The sequence below is a fragment of the Alexandromys fortis genome, unplaced genomic scaffold (assembly GCF_014885135.2).
Source record: "Alexandromys fortis isolate MF-2015 unplaced genomic scaffold, M_Fortis_MF-2015_v1.1 scaffold_0, whole genome shotgun sequence".
Lineage (NCBI taxonomy): Eukaryota > Metazoa > Chordata > Mammalia > Rodentia > Cricetidae > Alexandromys > Alexandromys fortis.
The window spans coordinates 41,085,152-41,103,561 of NW_026067949.1; the positions used below are offsets into that span (position 1 = coordinate 41,085,152).

At 43.1% G+C, this 18,410-nt stretch overlaps 1 protein-coding gene across 7 annotated transcripts in view; it reads left to right on the forward strand.

The window, feature by feature from the left end:
- The window catches only part of Slc4a4 (solute carrier family 4 member 4), a 339,097-nt gene that overhangs the window by 133,946 nt on the left and 186,741 nt on the right, over positions 1 to 18,410 (forward strand). For all 7 annotated transcript variants that reach the window (XM_050149683.1, XM_050149682.1, XM_050149677.1 and 4 more), the window contains exons 5-6: positions 1,345 to 1,505; positions 8,227 to 8,406. In XM_050149683.1, coding sequence (XP_050005640.1) covers positions 1,345 to 1,505; positions 8,227 to 8,406 — 341 coding nt within the window. The remainder of the gene's footprint in view (positions 1 to 1,344; positions 1,506 to 8,226; positions 8,407 to 18,410) is intronic.

The window sequence follows — 18,410 nt, forward strand, 5'->3', positions numbered from 1 at the left end:
TGTGACTGATCTCTTGATCTGTTTCACAGTGGTCCTCTTTAGTGAGTTTCGTCCCCTTCCCAGGGCTTGACTAGAGTCCTATAAATAATCCCTTCTGTGGTGTTTCCTCTGACCCCTGCCCTTTGTTCTCATCCGCAGTGAGGTAGGTGAGTGTTTAGCTTGTTCTAGGAAAATGTTTTTCAATCATTAAACCCTTGGGTTTAAAAAATCTAGGAAAACAGAATTTAACCCCATCATTACCATTCAAGCATCCTTCAGAGGTTTGATGGGAAAGGAAAAGAATGGCTTCCTACTTCCTCTGGCTGCTTAGGATAGACTGTGTGATCTGATCATGCATTATAAAGGCTTCCCAATGTGTTCTTTCCCCGTCAGACTTACATGTCTTTGTTTTCTCTGTTCTCAAAATGTGTACATGTCCTCGAAAGCAGAAGCTGAGGATGAGGGCTGTTTGTCCCACTGCAAAGGTTGCTAGAGAATGTCCTGTTACTCCAGTGAGACCGTGGTCCACTGGACTTTCTCATTTTTAACATGTGGAGCCTGGATTCAAGGGTCAAATCACTATTAGCCTCTCAGTGAGAGTGACGTATGCCAGCTGAGGCAGAGACCTCAAATGCAGACATGGTGAAACATAGTTCTTGCTAAGCATCAACAACTGGGCATTTTTCATTTGAGATAATGTTGGTTCATTGTTGCTCCTCCATCTTACCCACATCTACCCTGTACGGTTCCCACAGAATGTCCACACTGCTGCTAGTTTTATAATTACAGGATTGTGCCACACGGAGGATTTTGAGACGTGTGTTTTTCTCATCTAAAATCACCTTTGTACTCATTCCTAGGGATTTCATGGCTACATGGGAATGGGGCCAGTGCTTTGACTTCTTTTGGTCCAGTTTTTTCTTTCTTTCTTTCTTTCTTTCTTTCTTTCTTTCTTTCTTTCTTTCTTTCTTTCTTTTCTTTCTTTTTTTTTTTTTTTTTTTTGGTTTTNNNTTTTTTGGTTTTTCGAGACAGGGTTTCTCTGTGGCTTTGGAGCCTGTCCTGGAACTAGCTCTGTAGACCAGGCTGGTCTCGAACTCACAGAGATCCGCCTGCTTCTGCCTCCCGAGTGCTGGGATTAAAGGTGTGCGTCACCATCGCCCGGCCTCCAGTTTTTTCTTAAAAGGAGGAACGGTCTTGCCACTCTGTATTCCTGAAGATGACAGAGTTGGTGGCAGGATAATTAACTGTTAAGATCGCACGGGAGGAGACATTCTGGACTTGCTGGTCCGGGCGTGGGCAGGGTTAGTGCTGCCTTCAGGGAAGGTTGCAGTTCTTCTGATTGTCTCCCTAATCTCATCTTCCTAGGTGGATTAAGTTTGAAGAAAAAGTGGAGCAGGGTGGGGAACGATGGAGCAAACCCCATGTAGCCACGCTGTCTCTGCACAGCTTGTTCGAGCTGAGGACCTGTATGGAGAAGGGATCCATCATGCTTGACAGGGAGGCCACGTCTCTCCCACAGCTGGTGGGTGAGTATGCCATTTCTGGTTCCTCTTACTGTCCAGGAATGACCTTGCATGCAGATGCCTGCTAGGGTAAGCAGGGTTGAATGTTCTCTGGAACACTTGTTCTAAGTTCTGTGTCATGAAATGAGTGATTTATAAAAATTTTAACTAATATTGAGAAAAATAGCTTTCAGAAATAATGCCCGTCTCTGGGTTTATTGATACTATTTTGGAATATTCGCTTCTGGATTTATTTGCCAGTCTTCTACTTTGTGCTTTCCTCCCATCCTCTATTTTTTGTTACAACTGAGATCATATTTAATGTGCACAAACATCTTAATTTTTACTTACTAGCATAATTAACATTTTTTGTATATGCATATTGTGTGTGGGGTTCATATGCATACATGTGAATGCGAGGTGGTGTGTGCTTCTGTGTCTGCATGTATGTGAATGAATGTTCCTGTGGAGGCCAAAGGTAAACCCTGCTTTCATTCCTCAGGAGCCAATCCTTAGTTTTGAGTCAGCGTCTCTCCTTGGGCTGGAGCTCACTTTGTAGACCAGGCAGTGGATCACAGTGACCCACCTATCTCTATCTCTCCAGGGCTGGTTTTATAAGTACATGCCACTATGTCTGTTTTTGTTGTTGTTATTGTTGTTTTTTGCTTGTTTTTTTTTTTTTGTTATTTCTTTGTTTTCTTAAACATGTGTTCTGGGGATTGAACTGTTTCTCAGGCTTGCTTACTTACTGAGCCATTACCTCACCTTAGGTTAATATTTTGGAAGAAGCACCCTCTTACCCTCCTATCTTAATTGGCTGTCTGTTCACTAGGTTTTTAGAACTCTGACTGTAACAGAGACCACTCTTTCACTTAGATTTTGTGCACCTCAGTTTCATGATTGTCAGAAGAGAGTTGGCATCTTCGGGAAGAATGAAAATCCTCCACTTCCCGGGCTGGTGTGATGGGGGGTGGTTGTCCAGTCACTTAGCTGTGTGTAGAGTGATGTCGTGGGGCAGGATGCCAGCAGTGCCTTATGGGCTGGTGACTGAGTCGTCACGTTGGCACAGGGCATCATTCATATCACCAGACCCTGTGGAATTTCTCTGCATGAAATTTCACCATTTGTTCCTTCCACTGAGCGTATGTTTTGCTCTCTATGAAAAAAAAGGTCTTTGGAAGGAGTTGTATATTTGTTCCGTGTGATACTGAGTGGTTTCACAGGAAGAATGCTGGGATTACAGTGGGCAGCTTTAACTAACATCTTCCTCTACTATTGTGGACAATCATGGTCCAAAACACATTCTTTACCACTCTTGGAGACGTGGTTTCCTCATCTGTGAAGATAGTAGGAAGGTGCATGCCTGAGTTCCCTTTCCTGGTGCTATGATTAAAAAACTTTGATAAAAGCGACTTAAGGCAAAAGGTTTCTTTTAACCCATGATTCCAGGCTGTAGCCCGTCCTAGCCGCAAAGTCGCCAAGGCAGCAGCCCCAGAGAACTGCCCATATTACATATGTGCTCAGGAATGGAGAGCCGGGAACACATGCACGCTTGAGCTCAGCTTGCCTTCTTTTTGTCTAATCTAGGACCCAGATCCACAGAGTGATGCTGTCTGCTGTTAGGCTGGGACTTGCTACATTAGTGGATGTAACCAAAACTGCCTCCCACAGACGTGTGCACAGGTTCATCTAATCCAGGTGGCCCCTGCTAGAGATGCCCATCCTAGGTGATTCTAGACTGTGTCTGGTTGACGGTGGGAAGTGACCATTGCCGTGTACCTCTCAGAGTGGTTAGGAAATTTAAGGTCACCAGACCTGCTGGCTGCCGGCTTTTCCCTCAGTGTAGTTAGCTACCTAGATTTTCCTACATGTTACTTATCAGATCACAACTTGAAGACTTTTGAGTCTGGCAGGTAGATTCTTGGGGATTTCATGAGCAGAAAGAAAAATCCCAAAGAGTATGGACTGAAGAGACGGAAATAGTAGAACATTCATTCATTCATTTATTCATCCATTTGTTTGTTTACTTTTATATTTTTGCTGGTCTTGGAGCCGATCAAGGGGGATGAGTTCCTTTTTTCTGTGAAGCTGAACTTTTCTGTTGTGATCTTCAGTTCCAAACTGACCTATCTTAGGAAAGAGTTCCTGGTCTCTAGCAACTCTTTGCCTCTGTACATAGCGGAAGACAGAGTCCCACAATTAATCAGACCCTCTTTAGCCAATGATCAAAAAGAGAAGATCTGACATCTACTGTATTTAAAAAGTTTTACTGAGTATTTGATATTCTTGCTTAATTTCCCATAACTTTTTATTATTGGCTTCAGACTCTTCTAACCTCCATGCATTTACTTTAAACATTGTCATTTCATGTTAAAATTAGATCCCACTAGGTCACTTTGAGGCATCATCACTCACTAACATGTTTGCTCCGCAGTCCCCAGAGCAAGGAGGCAGAGTGCCAGTGTTATCAATTCTGGCACTGATAATACAGAAAAACAGTTCAGAGGCAAACCACACATCATGGGCAAAACAAAGGGAGGAAAAAAAGGCCAGCCCTGCCGAAGAGGACACAGAGCTTGCTTAGGAGAACACAGCCCCAATAGAGAAATGAAAATCCTCCAACAGAATAAAAACCCGTGGAGACTAAAATATGACCTGGGCAAAGCCTTTATTTAATTTTCAACGACAGAGGCAGCACAGTAATTTGGAGAGTTATAATGATTATTTTGTGATTAGGAAGAGCTCTTCCTAGCGGAGGATGAAGTAGAGTAGCCATATTCCACATAAGCCGGGACATAGGACAGCTACACGCTCCCCAGGCTCATGTTATATTTCCTCTCAGTAGCCCAGTTTTACTCCTGAATGTGGGAAGAAGAAGTAATAGCAAATGTGATCATACACAACAAATCGCTTGATTTCCAGCCCTCCTTGTGGTCCGCCTGCTATTGCTCCTCACCACCTGCCCAGAGAGGATGACCTCTGCAGGTCATGGGCAGTGGTGTGGGGCTGGACAGGGTGTGAGCTGGGGTCGTTCTTACCTTCAAGTCAGCTTCCTTATGAGTCTCCCAGGACCTCTCTGTGGTTTGAAGAGTGTGTGTGTGTGTGTGTGTGTGTGTGTGTGTGTGGCATCCCTATATATTTTAATAGAAAGATTTGTCTTTGAAGCATGACACAAGACGAGACACAATCTCCAGGGATTATTTTAGTAGGTTTATTATTGGCACCGCCATTGTAATCCTCCATTTAAAGGGTGTCATTCACACATGAAGGCAAGTTCATGGAATTCTCTTCCACTCTTAAGTTTATAAAAAAAAAAAACAGCTGAAATCCATTTCAGGTGTTCAGCACAATGCGAAATGGATGAGAAAATGTAGCTCTATTTTTGGAGCTCATTCATGCATCTATACCTCTAAAGGCAGCCCGAGCTCTTCTGTCTATCGGCAGATGTGTGAGTCCTAATGTTTCTTTTTTTTTCTTTTCCCTAAAACCCCACATTTTATGCTTTTCAAATTTATATTGATTGTTATTTATAATCATAAGATTAATATATGTTCATTTAAAAAATAGTCTGTAAGAAGCTTCACTACAAAAATAAAACCTCCCGAATTTTACCACTAAAGTAAAACCTTTCCTAATCTAGTTTTGTCTGTCATCTCCATAGGTTTCCTATGTAACTCTGTTTATCCACCCAAAGTGGAATTACAGTTCCTCATTTGCGTGTGTGTGTCTGCCTTGTAACGCTCGGGTTATAGGCATGCACAGACCTGCTGGGCTTTTTACGTCCATGTCAGGACTTGAACTCGGGTCTTTGTGCTTGCAGAACTAGCACTCTTACCCGCTGAGCCGTCTCTCCAGCCCATGGCTCATCCTTTTAATTTGTAATTGCTTAAAGATAAAAACATCAATATCAATATAAGTAAAACATAATAGCTGTAAAATAATCTTTTCAGGCACTTGGGTGGCCTTTTAGTTGTTATTATAAAGAAAAGTGCATATTTTTGTTATAGTTTTGTAAAATTGTTTGATTAGTATGGAGTTCCAGTTGTAGAAGATTCAAAGGTTTTGAACGTACTGGAAGGCTTTGGTATGCTTTCGGCAAATGTCAGCACCGTCAGGGAGTGGCTGTGACGTGCGTCTTTCACACGGGGACAGGGACAGATGATTTGGATAGACCTAGCAGATGTCTCTATTCGCATACATTTATTTGCATTATCTTTGTTAATTTGAAGCTAAGACATGTATTTGGCCCTCGAGCCCCTTCTCTGAATGCTTCATGTCCTCTTTTCCGTCTTCCATGGTCTGCCCACCTTTCTGTTGTTTCGCAAACGCTCCACGTGGGTCGCCTCTCTCTCTGCCTAGAGCTTGCTTTTTAAGAAACTACCTTCAATTTTTTTCTTTTTGAGGCAGAGCCTGGCTGTGCAGCCCAGCGTCAAGCTGGCTTTGAACTCACTTTGTAGCTCATTGCTGCCAGGAAACTCACAGTTTTTCAGCCTCAGCTTCCCAAGTGTTAGCATGTCAGCCAGGCCCAAGTGTGCCCGGTGGGCTTCCTTTTTAAATATGGAGACTACTGTGTCAAGTGTAGAAAGACCTCAAATGTGCATCGCCTACCCTGCTTTTAGTTAGGGCTCTGTCTCTAATTAGTCTATATGGGGGGGGGGGGTCAGTCACTTCTTTCCTCTTCTCTCACCTGTGTCATGAGAGCTGAACTCGATGCTCCCAAGGTCTCTTTGAGTTGTTACTATGTAGCCTTGGTTCATTTTCTCGCAGTTGGTAGTGTCTGTGGGAGCTGCACACGGAACACTTCACTTCAGTGTAGTTGTAAAAGGCACTGCCCCCACTTCCCTTTGAAAGGGTTTGTAGTAGATGCTGAAAGAGACCCTGTTACGCGGGCCATTTTTATGGAAGCTTAATGAAGGCCATCAGCCACCCAGTTGTTTTAACCTGTCTAACTCGCGGTTCCCAGGCGTGAGGAACAGAGGGCAGGCTGTGCATGCATAGGCATCGAGAAGCCTTGCCAGGAAGCCTAGATAAGAAATGCTTTCATCCACAGCCCTGGCATTCGAAGCAGCGAGCGTTTGGTAGCACTCGCAGCAGACACGTTGGGGCTGTGATTTTTGTGGTTCTTCTGTAAATGGACTTGCCATGTGGAATGGGACTTGCAGGGGAAGTAGAGAGTTGTGGACTAAAGGTACTTAGTTTCCTAACTGTGGAACAGAGAGCTAATTGTACCTCCAGGGTCATTCTCAGGCTAACACTGAGTGGGGTTTGTGTGGTTCAAAATACCCAGCCCCGAAGGCCACTTTCAAATCAAAACGCTCACAGGAGAAACTTCCTGCCTCCTCCGGGTCCCTTACCAAGTGGTTCACGTTCTGTAATTTAGGGCCTCTATGCTAGGCCATTGGTGGAAAATCCTTGATTTAGCCTCCTCTTGGCTTACAAATGGCTGACTGTCCACTGTGTAATCTGCTGACTTCTAGAGGTAGACTGAGGCTGAGTGACCGACCGTGCAAAGGTGCCAGTGAGCTCGTGTGGACGCCCGCACCTTCTCTTCAGAGCAGCATTCCCAAGGACTGCTTGTTGACCTAACCCCCACTGATTTTCCTGTCAGACTTCTGCATAGGAACAGAAGTGGCTCCCTTTTACACGCTGCTGAGTTTCCCGAGGGGAAGGTCGCAGTGAAGAGCCCCGCCCTGCACACCTCATACAGATTCTGCGTGTGTTACACTGAGTGGGGGCAGAGATTAGGATAGCATGCACAGGCTTCGAGTATGCTGTGGATGTGCCGGCCTGTGAGAAACAAGATTTGTTTTCTATTGGAATAAGATTTGGTGCGCGTGCATGCATGCGTATGTGTGTGCTTGCGTCTCTCATTGAACCAGTGGGGGCTTTGACTGTTTTCACCACGTTCCCTAACGGCCCAGGTTCCAGGTGGACAGCACTCTACACGTGGCTTTTACGTGAACGCCCTGGATCCAAACTCACGCCTTCCTGCTTGCGCAGCGAAGCCCTTTACCACCTGAGCCATCTTCCTCGGCCCCCAAAGCCATTCTCTTTTAAAAGTTAGAACAATAAAGGGTTAATAGAAGCAATTTTATGATTTTTTATTTTTGGTAGTAAAACTAAGATATTTAAACTTCCTAAACCAATATTAGTAAGGCTGTGTTTGAAAACCATCCAGGGAGCAGAATGGCAAGGTTTTATTGGAGTTGACCAGGCAGATGAAGTCTAACCAGGGTATAGTTTTGTAACTTGGTCTTTCCTTCATTAGTTGTTCTGATGTAGGGAAAGGTGTGTTAAAGAAAATATAACTTAGAAGAATGGGGGAAATAGACTTTAAAACGCACCCCTCATGATTTTACAGTGCACAGCTTCTTTCTTTTCATACCTTTGATATTTCTGATTATGTAATGCAGGACATGAAAATTTGAACCTTACTTTTTTAAATTGAAGAATGAAATGTGTTGCTCTGAGAAATTTTGACTTAGGGGAATTTAGAATAACTGAGCTAGTAAGAATAAAAAAAGAAATTAAGACAGTTCTGTGGTTCTAAAGACAATTAATGCTGGAACAGTTAGAATTCTCTCATTAAGGCCAGCAGTCGGTCCCTTCATCTGAAGTGGGAAGCTGGGGTTTTGGAAAGGAATGTATTGATGTTAAATTTGGTGGTGACGTCCCCAAAGCTAGAGGGAAACTTAGCTTCGTGGTTTGGTGTCCTGACGTTGGCTTCACTTTGCTTCCATATCAGAGATGATTGCTGACCACCAGATCGAGACAGGCCTACTGAAGCCTGACCTTAAGGATAAGGTCACGTACACGTTGCTTCGGAAACACCGACATCAAACCAAGAAATCCAACCTCCGGTCCCTGGCTGACATCGGGAAGACGGTCTCCAGTGCAAGTAGGATGTTTACCAACCCTGATAATGGTAATGCAAAGCCCGCCCACCGGCGGCTGCTTTCTCTTCGTGAGCCACCCACCTTTGCTCCATCTCTAAGAATCCTTTCTTCCTCTTCCTAAGGCTTTTCTCAAGGTCACGTGACACAGTCATTTCATGGTCCTTTTCATCCAACTGAGCAGGTGTGCAATCTTGCTGGAAAGGTTTCACTGGGGCTGTAGGTTACAAAGCGACAGTGCTTGGCTTCTCCTCCGTGGTTGACTGAAATACTTACTAATAACTCTGTGGGGAAACAACTGAGTATTTCAGAAGAATCCACAAGCTCGCAGGGCATATGTCTTCAAAATCACGTTCAACAGCTAGGAGTATCTAATAAAATATGATACATACTTTGAAATATCATATAACAACATTTTTTGCTTTAAGATGATTGTGTCTAATTTATTAGTATTCATCCTATTACTGTGTGACTCAACATTTTTACCACTTGAAAAGGCAGTTGATTTTTTTGATAAATAATAATCATATTCAAATGGAAGTATAATTATTCAAGATAGAATATTAGTTCATTATATAACAATAATTCCTGTTACATTTATTGCATTTACCACAATTTCTTGCAAAGTGCCTATTTTTGGCATCATTGCCATCATTGGTAATAAATTTCCAGTGTTTGGGTGCGGTCTGAGGAGGTGGAAGCAAGTTTCCATGAAGTACGGGAAACGAAGATGTGGTGGCCAGAGTCGAGTTAGCATTGGGCTGGGAGAACCAGCTCTGGACTCTGCCGCCATCGAGTCTTCTCAGCATTACGAGTGGGAGAAACTGCAACTCAGGAGAGTCACTTGATATTTCAGGATACCATAGAATGTGTTCTCAGGCACAGGGTAGGTGTGAATGATTATAGCAAGTGAATTTGATCCTAGCCACTCTGTATTCAAAAATGTGATTTTTCTCACTTAATATTAAAAGCCAATGGTTTGAAGACTGATTAATTAAACAAAATTTTATATTTTTAAGCTCAAACTGTCTATAAAATAATTAAAATATAAATGCTTTCAGTAAAATATGAGAGAGAGAGAGAGAAACTAATTTAAATTACTTCTGCTATAATTTGTTGCTTCTACTGTTCCTGCTGTTGACAGAGAATCCTTAGGTTTTCTATGCCCATTGATTTGTTTTTGAAGAAAACCTTGTTCAGTGGCTGGCAGTGCCGTTGCTCCAGCAGGCTCTTTCAATTCATCTTACAAGCATTTCATTTTAACCAGCACGTGTATTTGCAACTATGGCAGTTATTTCAGATCTCTCTCTCTCTCTCTTTCTCTCTCTCTCTCTCTCTCTCTCTCTCTCTCTCTCTCTCTCTCTCTCTCTCCTCAAGCAATAATCTTTTTTTCTCCTCATAAAAAACTCACAACTCCAAGAGTTAGGGGTTTTGTTTGTTTTAAGTCATTGCATTAGTAGTAGTACACAGAGGTCAGAAAATTCACTGTGTTCACATGTTGCGTGAGGAGCGATGGCTGCCAGGGTGTTCTATTTCCAGAAGGGTAAATTGTCCTTTGCATGCACTACTTACAGAGCAGAAACTAGAAAGAGATGAGTCTCTGCAGCCCTCCTTTTGGAGAAGGTATCTGGGTGGGAGGTGCAATGAATGAGCTGAGATTGCTCCTTCTTCACCTCTTCATCCTCATTAGATCCCGAACTTTAGAGGAAGCTGACCTTGTCTTCATCATTCACCTCTCATTTGTGCAGTGTGGTACACACAGGGCCGCAAGCAAATGGGAAAGGGCAGGTGGTTCTTTTTTGCCTCTTCCAGTGATCAGCCCACACCCTGAAGCATAGGATACGATTAGTTTGTTTCAAAGCTGTTATTATTGGCCTTTATGTTAGCTGACTCTTTAAATATCACAGGCAAGATTTGGCTTTGCGAGATCCTACAGCAGTGAGCTACACGTGCCTCCAAGGTACGTGATCATAAATCATCGGCTGGCAAGCTTTTGGCTTTCTACAGATGCTCGTTCTTACCCTGCAAGTTTGCACAGTTACTTTTCTGTCTGAGGGCTTAATCACTTAATATACCTAAGAACTGTGTAATGTTCTTTGATTAAACATCTAAAGTAAGGAATTATATACCTGTCACTATGCTTTTAATAAACAAAAATCTCAGAGCGACTGTAGTTGGAGCTGGGTCGTAATATCCGCAGGCCTAGTAAATGTAAATCACCTTAGCCTTAAATATAGAGCTAGACCCTGTGGCAGAAACTGCTCTGACTATGCCAGCAACCGCATGACAGATAGCTGCATGGCATGGAGACACTTAAGTCAGGGGTTGTTTTAGTTCCCAGTGGTGTCCAGAGTCAGTTCCCATCTACTCCCAAGAACCAACTGAGGGGAGAGTCTGCCAGCAGTTTGTTATATGCAACGACTGTTAAATCACATTAGAATCCAATTAAATAATTATATTAAAAGCAATGGCACCAATTGCTCAGAATGCATGACTTCCTATTTGTTTGATGGCAGTTGAGTCAATCACTTGAGGTGATTTCCACCCATGAAATCACGTGAGAGTGCCGCATCTCATCCCATCATGCACTGGGTCCCAGTGTTGACTCCCGTGGCTTCAGGCAAGCAGTTGAAATCTGCTACAAGGTAACTTTCACACTTTAGAGACCAACACAGCTACCAACCAGGACCTGCTTTATTATTGTTCTAGTTGTTTCTAAACTTCAAAATAACGGTGAGGAAAATTTTAACTATACAGATTAAACTCAAAGCATGTATTTAGTGCATATAGCTTCTAAGATTAAGAAGACTGTTTTGGTAGTTAAAACTCCTATTTGGTTCAGTAGAGGAGCGTCTGAGACACCAGTGATGAACAAGTGAGACCTGAAACACCTATTTGTTGTTTTGTTTTTGTCTTATTAGCATGCATGACACTATAATCAAATGTTCAGTCTGATTCACATCATGAGTCCCTCCCTCCCTCCCTCCCTCCCTCCCTCCCTTCCTTTTTTCCTTCCTTCCTTCCTTCCTTCCTTCCTTCCTTCCTTCCTTCCTTCCTTCCTTCCTTCCTTCCTTCCTCTCTTCCTTCCTTTGGTTCATTATCATGAACTCATTTTTAATTAGTAAACATTTACTTATTTTCCCTACCATAGAATTAGAAAAGTAGTGTAGTTCTTTTTGATGGCTGTAAACAGACATAATGAAAAATTCAGTGAGATACATGAGGGCTTCGAATGGGAGCTGGCCCTTAGCAATCAATCCCTCAACAAATGCATTCAGTTATAGGCGAGGTGTTTAAGCATAACTGTGCAGTATAGATTTTGTAGTAATAGCAATGTCTTCTGCGCTGTTCAGTAGTTTCCTCTTCAGGAAGAAACTTGTAGGAATAATTTTTATGTATTTCTTCAGACTCTTTGGTGAGTGGTATCGACACCCACTGTGTGACAATAGGAGGGGGAGAGGCTGGTTCTCCTCATAGTCTGAACCTTCCTTGCTTTTGCTTAGATGGCTGTAAAAGGAATCCTGACCCACCTTAGGCATCCAAGGTAAGGACAAGAACTGCAACTGGCAGTGAGGAGCTGGTGAAGGTGGGAGCCCCCCCCCCCCCAGGAGGGCGACTGGCTCCTGAGGCCCACAGCGCTTTCCTTTTGTTTTCGATGGTGCCCCAGGGCCTCTTACTTATTTGTAGTGAACCACAGCCTACTGCTTAACACATCACTGGGCTTCACTTTCAGTCACTGCCTTTCCTGCCCTCCTCTTTACCCAGGTATGCAAAATGTAATCAACGGGTCCTCCCAACTTGGTACAGTTCTGGCTTGTGCATCCGGACACTTTCGAGGTTTTCTACCAGGCAGGAAGATGATACCTAGTTCTTTCCCATGTAGCCATGTAGCTGCTTTGACTTGAGCACAGAAAAGCTTGGGGTATTTAAAAACCGTGTGTTGTTATTACACACTGGAACCTGGGCGGTTGTAACAGTGCAGAACAATCAACAAGGAGAAGTCATGGCTTTTGCTGTGCTTTGTACTTCTAAGATCCAGAAACTTAGTCAGGCCTTTACTGCTTTGAATCTGGCTTGAGCTTAGGCCACTTGAACTATGTGGTGTGGATATTAGATCAGGCTGCCTTGACACTGGTGTGAATTAGCTCTGGCTGGGACTACAGCCAGGTTTGGCAGCTTTCGTGGTCCCTTTAGTCATTCTTTGCTTTTGCTCTGGGCTTTGGAATCTAATTTTCCCAGTTGTCTTTAGGTGCCCCGTTCTATCTCCCACCTCCCTCTAGCATGCTGTTGGATTCAGGCATGATCCCTGTAGCACCAGACAGGGCAAGCACTTCCCAGCCCTCCCTCAAAGATTCTGCTCCTCTGAAGTGGGCTTCATGCTTACCTGGTTCTGAGATGGTCAGGTGGCGTCTCGTATCCTTAGGCCTGTATTGCTCTCTGATGAGCATGGCATTCCAGGTGCTTCTCTGAATTCAGCCAGCTCCTTCCAAAGCCCAGCAGCACATATCCATCTGTTTGCTTCTGGACCCTCATTTGCTATGCATTTGCAGAGCACGGACGAGTGTCTTGGCCAGAGCTCAACGAAATGACGCTCTTGCTAGCCTGATATTAGCAGTTGCTAGCAAAGGAGCTGAGTGAAGTCGTCTTCTAATGATGGCAGCCCATGTGGCTGTTCCTGCTAATATATTTCTAACGCGTCCGCAAGGCGCCAGTTTAATTCCTTTCCCCCAGGTCTTCCAGATCGGTAATACTCAAACTTTTATCATCCCATCTTCGCACTTACTAGTCCATCTACACTGCATGACAACGAGAAGTCAGGCTTAGGAGTAGAACACATTGGATCTTTAGGCCTCCTCTGGGCCTATTTCATAATCTTCTTGAAGATATGATGCCATCTCTTCCAAAGGTTTTATTTCAGGCCTCACTCATATTTAGTAGATAAATGGTTTTGAAAGTTATATAATGACCTTGAGTCTTGTTATAATGTGTAACATAGGGTAATAATGTGTTATTATGTTTGTGTCTCCAGGAGTAGATAAGCTGTATTATTTATTAATAATAACACAAGTTGTTGGTCTCAGGAACAAATAATATTCAAAATCATCTTTAGGGATACTTTTGTGACTTTCACATTTAAAATTGAGGGCAGATCATCAATTGACCACTTTTAGCTTGTGTTCTATTATTGCCTGTGCTTCTCAGCCCCCTGCTCCTATGACTGTAGTGGGAAAAGGTTCAGGAGGTTTCATCTTTAAAGCTGCATTGCTTTCGTTATCAGATTTACAGTTATCAGACAATCCATAATGAGTTGTCATTCATGGACTTTACAGTATTTTAAGTTGCTACCTAGAGTATCAAGACTGATCAGCATGTGTAAGCCCTGACAGGCTTTAGCTGCCAGCGAATAACATAGGATGTTGGTATGAAATGCTTATTTTTAAAAATTTTTACTTATTGACAATCTAGTCCATGCCTCCAGAATCTAAGGTAGAGTAATGTTAGAAATGCTTCTCTTTGCCTCAGAGTGCCACAAATTAGTGTCCAGTTCTTCTTGCCTTCTTTTTAGGAGGGGTACATGCTGCCATCAGGCTGAAGAAACTGTCTGGGGCTTGGGGTGCTTAGTCAGGTCACCCTTGCAAAGTCTTAGTCTCCACAGCCTCATCTTGCTCTGAGAGCTGATGGAGGGAGGGTGGGCGTTGATCTGGACTCTGTCCTGGTCTTTGTAGAAGAGAACCAGAGATGAAGGGAGAGGAAGAAGAGCCAAGTCAGAAGAATCGAGTGTGACCCACACTCTATTATGTCTTCCTGAAGAAAAGCGTAGAAGAGAATGTTAAAGCCTTCCAAGACTGGCCAAGTGTACCTCAGTTGGCACAAGCCCTCTTTCATTAAAATGCACGACAAAAATAGATCTCTGCCGGTTCTTGAGTTAAAAGCTGGATCTATCCATTTCATTAGATATTGACGTGTATTTGTTTATAGGGTACAAAAATGTGGTCCTGTGTATACAATGTAGAGTAACTGAATCAAGCTAGTTAACGTACCCTTCACCCCAATACTTACTGTGTACTCCTCATGTTGACCTGAAGCATTTGACCACCATCTTCCATTATCTTCCCCAAGTCTGCAGCCTTAGGGAAGCACTGGTCCTTCTGTGCACGCAGGTGATGTCGAGCACACATGTAAAAGTCACATCTGTCTTCTTTGTGCAGCTCGATGTACCTAATGACCTCTCCGCTCATCCATGTTGCCACACATAACACAATTACCCCCATCTTTAGGACTGAATAGCACCCTTTCCTTTATGTATGACACATTTATTTTATTAGCATTTATATTGATTCTCCATCTTGGCTATTGTGAACTATGCTGCATTAATACAGAACTATCATCTGAACAATGATTTCAGATCTTAAAGTTAATTTACATTAGGTCAGGCTGACGTCTTCGGCGTTGTCTGCTACCCTTCGGTATGCTGGACAAAGCAAATATCGTGAGTATTAGTAGTAACAGCCACAGTGCTAATTCCCAGTATTTGAACACCTGTTTTCCACCAGCCAATGTGATCTATAATAGTTTTAATATATGCGGCGTCTTCATTTGCAGGTGAAAGTCTTGAAACTCAGATGCAAAATTAACAGACAAACGTAATTAGTGGAGGGACCAAATGTTGAATGTTTACTTTATAACAATATGCTAATTCGATTACAGAGACATGAGCTTCCTCTGCTCTAATTTATTTTCCAGTTCTCAGTTTGTTACTCCATACAGTAATCTGATGTTGGAGGACATTGGTGGCCATTATCTAAGCAGGATCCCACCACACAAGGGAGTCTGTTGAGTCTGTTATCAGATCTTCAAGTGGACATTTCTAGGCAGCGTGTCTCACGCGTGCTCATGGACGAGTGATGCTGTGTTCGGGTAAATGTCTTAGCTGAACAGCAGGGTTGAGAGAGGAGCAAATGGCCCATAACTGTTTAAACATACAGTTCTGCATTTCTACCATGAGCCCTAAGTGTTTAAAATGAGCAGAGTTCATTTTCTCCTTCCTAAAATGGCATTTTGCAAAGGAAATTTCTATTTGCCTGGTTCTATGAGAGATTCTAGAATTTAGGATCAGATTTAGGGATTGATGACTTTGGATAAGTTGATTCCCAAAGGGAATATGAATCACTGCTCTCTCTCTCTCTCTCTCTCTCTCTCTCTCTCTCTCTCTCTCTCTCTCTCTCTGTCTACCATTTTCTACAGTCTAGACGTTGGAAACCATCACTCAAAAGTCTTTAGAACCATGTATTTCCTCATCAAGTCATAATGGTATGAGCCAATGCCTCCCCTGTTTATGCCTGAAGTCAGGCGAAAGTTATTTTTTTTTAAAACTATGTATAATATGAGCAAAGGCAAGCTGTTTATTTTGTAACTTAAGAGAGAAGAGATACAGTGAAAGCATTATCTAGAAAAGGTATACATAATGTATCATTACCATCCTCTAATTATAGAAAGTTATTCTTTAGGTTTCAGAACAACTTTGCAAAATTTGATCCTTAGAGCAAGTTTGTGAAGTGAAAGAAAAGAAAAAGAGAAAAAGAAAAAGCAACTTGAAAGGGTTGCATCATTTATCTCTCCCGCTCTCTGCCTAGAACACAAAGGGTCCAACAAATCAACATGTTGGAATTTGCCAATGTGAGTAATGGATGCTGTTAGCCTCCATGTTCTCACTAGGGTAGGCAGCCAGATGGCTCCTATAAGGCTTTCTGCATCACGGGTGCCAAGTCTCTATGGGCAGTTCCATTTTCAGGCCTGCTTTTAGAGCCAGGTTTTTGGCTGGTATCTGCCAGGCTCCATTCCACTGTCCCCTTGATGGGGAGGCTCAGCATTCATGGAGACTGTGTATACAAAGAGGAATCTCTAGGAATGGCTTCCAACAAGTACCATACTGATAAGTTGAGGCAGGTAAGGGAGGGAGAGCGGGAGTTACTAACCAGCTTCCAAGGTGAGCACCTGTTAGTCTTTCTCTCAGGAGCAGGCCATGAGATCAGAGAGAACATTTATCCAGCTCCATCCTCTCTACCAGCTAAAGGACTGGGTGGTTTTTGAGTTTACTTTGTATTCTTACCTCCATCAGTTCTTACTGAATGCATCTTAGTTAGGCCTTGTTTGCACCTAGACAAGTGGGTACCAGCTACTTAGACTTGCCATTTCATATAGCTTGCTCTGTAAGAATATTGGCTCTTTAAACAGGCCTGTTAGTTGTTCAAAGAAATAGGAGGTGAGCCTGGTCAGTATGATGATGACTGTCCCTAATTTCTTCCCTCTTGACAGAAGCAATTTTGGAATAATCTCATCTGGTTCATTTATTTTTTATTTTTTATTTTTCTCAGTGCAGTAAAAACTTGCAAAGAAATTCAATTATGGAAAACAATTACAAATTCACATTGCAGGAGAAAAGACTTCAGATCCTCCTCAAACAGGTGCTGGCACAGAGGGTCTGCTAACAAATCCTGGCTTTATTTACGGTTTTCAAACACACACGGACAAATTTGCAAACCTATTTTGTAATGTGCTCAATGCCCAAAGTTGTCTGTGAATTTGTAAATAGTTTGATTTAGAGCTTGATCCTTCTGGTCAAGTGGCCATTTACCTGCCCTATCATTTGCACACAATGTGAATAGGTTAACTACTGGTTTTGTTTGGTGGAATCTGCTCAATGTATTACCTTGATAATATCATGACTATTTTTATTATTAAGGGAACAAGCCTTTTAAGGCTAAATTATGTATTGCCTCATGGTCATGCATGTCCAACTTCACTATCGTTCTTTAAAGGGTGGGGCACTACCCAGTTTTTACTAATCTTGGAGCATGATGCATTGTGAGACTAGCAAGCCAAGTGACATGAGCTTCTCAGAGCAGATGGCACTCTCCTAGGAGGAAGCCAGTCATGCCCTCCTTGACGGAGGCACGAAGAGGATCTTGACTGAGCATTCAGCTCGCATCATTATCCTTCATTTGGAACAGATGCACCAAGGGTTAACGTTCCAGTACAATAGGTGTTGGAAGGCACTGGAAAATGAAGACTAAAATTGCCATTTCAAATGGGTTTGTATTAAAGCACAATAGTTTATCCATGTCCCGGTGTCATGGGGTAAAAAACAGAAAAGTGAGAGCCAGTCTGTGCTTGTCAGGGAAAATATTCCAGACACAGTGTCTGAAATATTGCTTTCTGCACTTGTCCACGAGCTCCATAGCCAGACTGCTGGGTAGCTTGCTAGAAGGCCGCTTACTAATATGACATCCTATCCCCCTATGCTAAAACTGTATGTGCCGCTTCCCCCTGTGTGTGCTCATGTGGCGGACAGCTATTAACAGTCCTGATGTTGTAGCTTCAGCTTAATGTTCGCTATAAAAATCTGTCTTCTGGATATGCTCCATGTTTTGTGTATTGGAACTGCAGGACGAATCATCCATTGCTGTTTGGGGGAGCTATAATGATTGAATGTAATTTTCCTAAGACCTTGTTCACTCTTTGCTGATATTTGTTCCATGTAAGGGCACAGGGTCCTGGGAGGAAGCGAATGTCATTGTAATATGTCATTGTTCTCCTTTAACCCGCTTGTGTGATTTGCTTCAGTGTTTTTTTTTTCTTCCTAATTAATGCTTCCATCTTCATCCTTGCTGTGGCTGCTCATGTGTCGTCCTCCTCCTGTCTTCTGCTTCTGACACTAAAGCCCGCAGCCCGCTTGAGAACTCAGTGTCCTGCCTAGCAAACCGCACCTTGGACGATGACCCCCGAGTGTGGCGCACTCCCAGCGTGGGATGGCTCAGTAAGTCAATGGGTGGGGAAAGGGCAGAGATGGTGGTGCTGGGAAGAGGGAGGGCAGGACACCTGGGTTCTGGGTTATCTAGTGGACTGGAGACCATTTCTGAGAGTGCCCGCAAGGGGAATGTGTAAGGACCACAAATACCTGGGATGACGGGTTGCTCTTATCCCTTGCCCTGGGTCAAGCGCCTTGTCACATAGTGGGGACTGTGCAGGTCAGGGC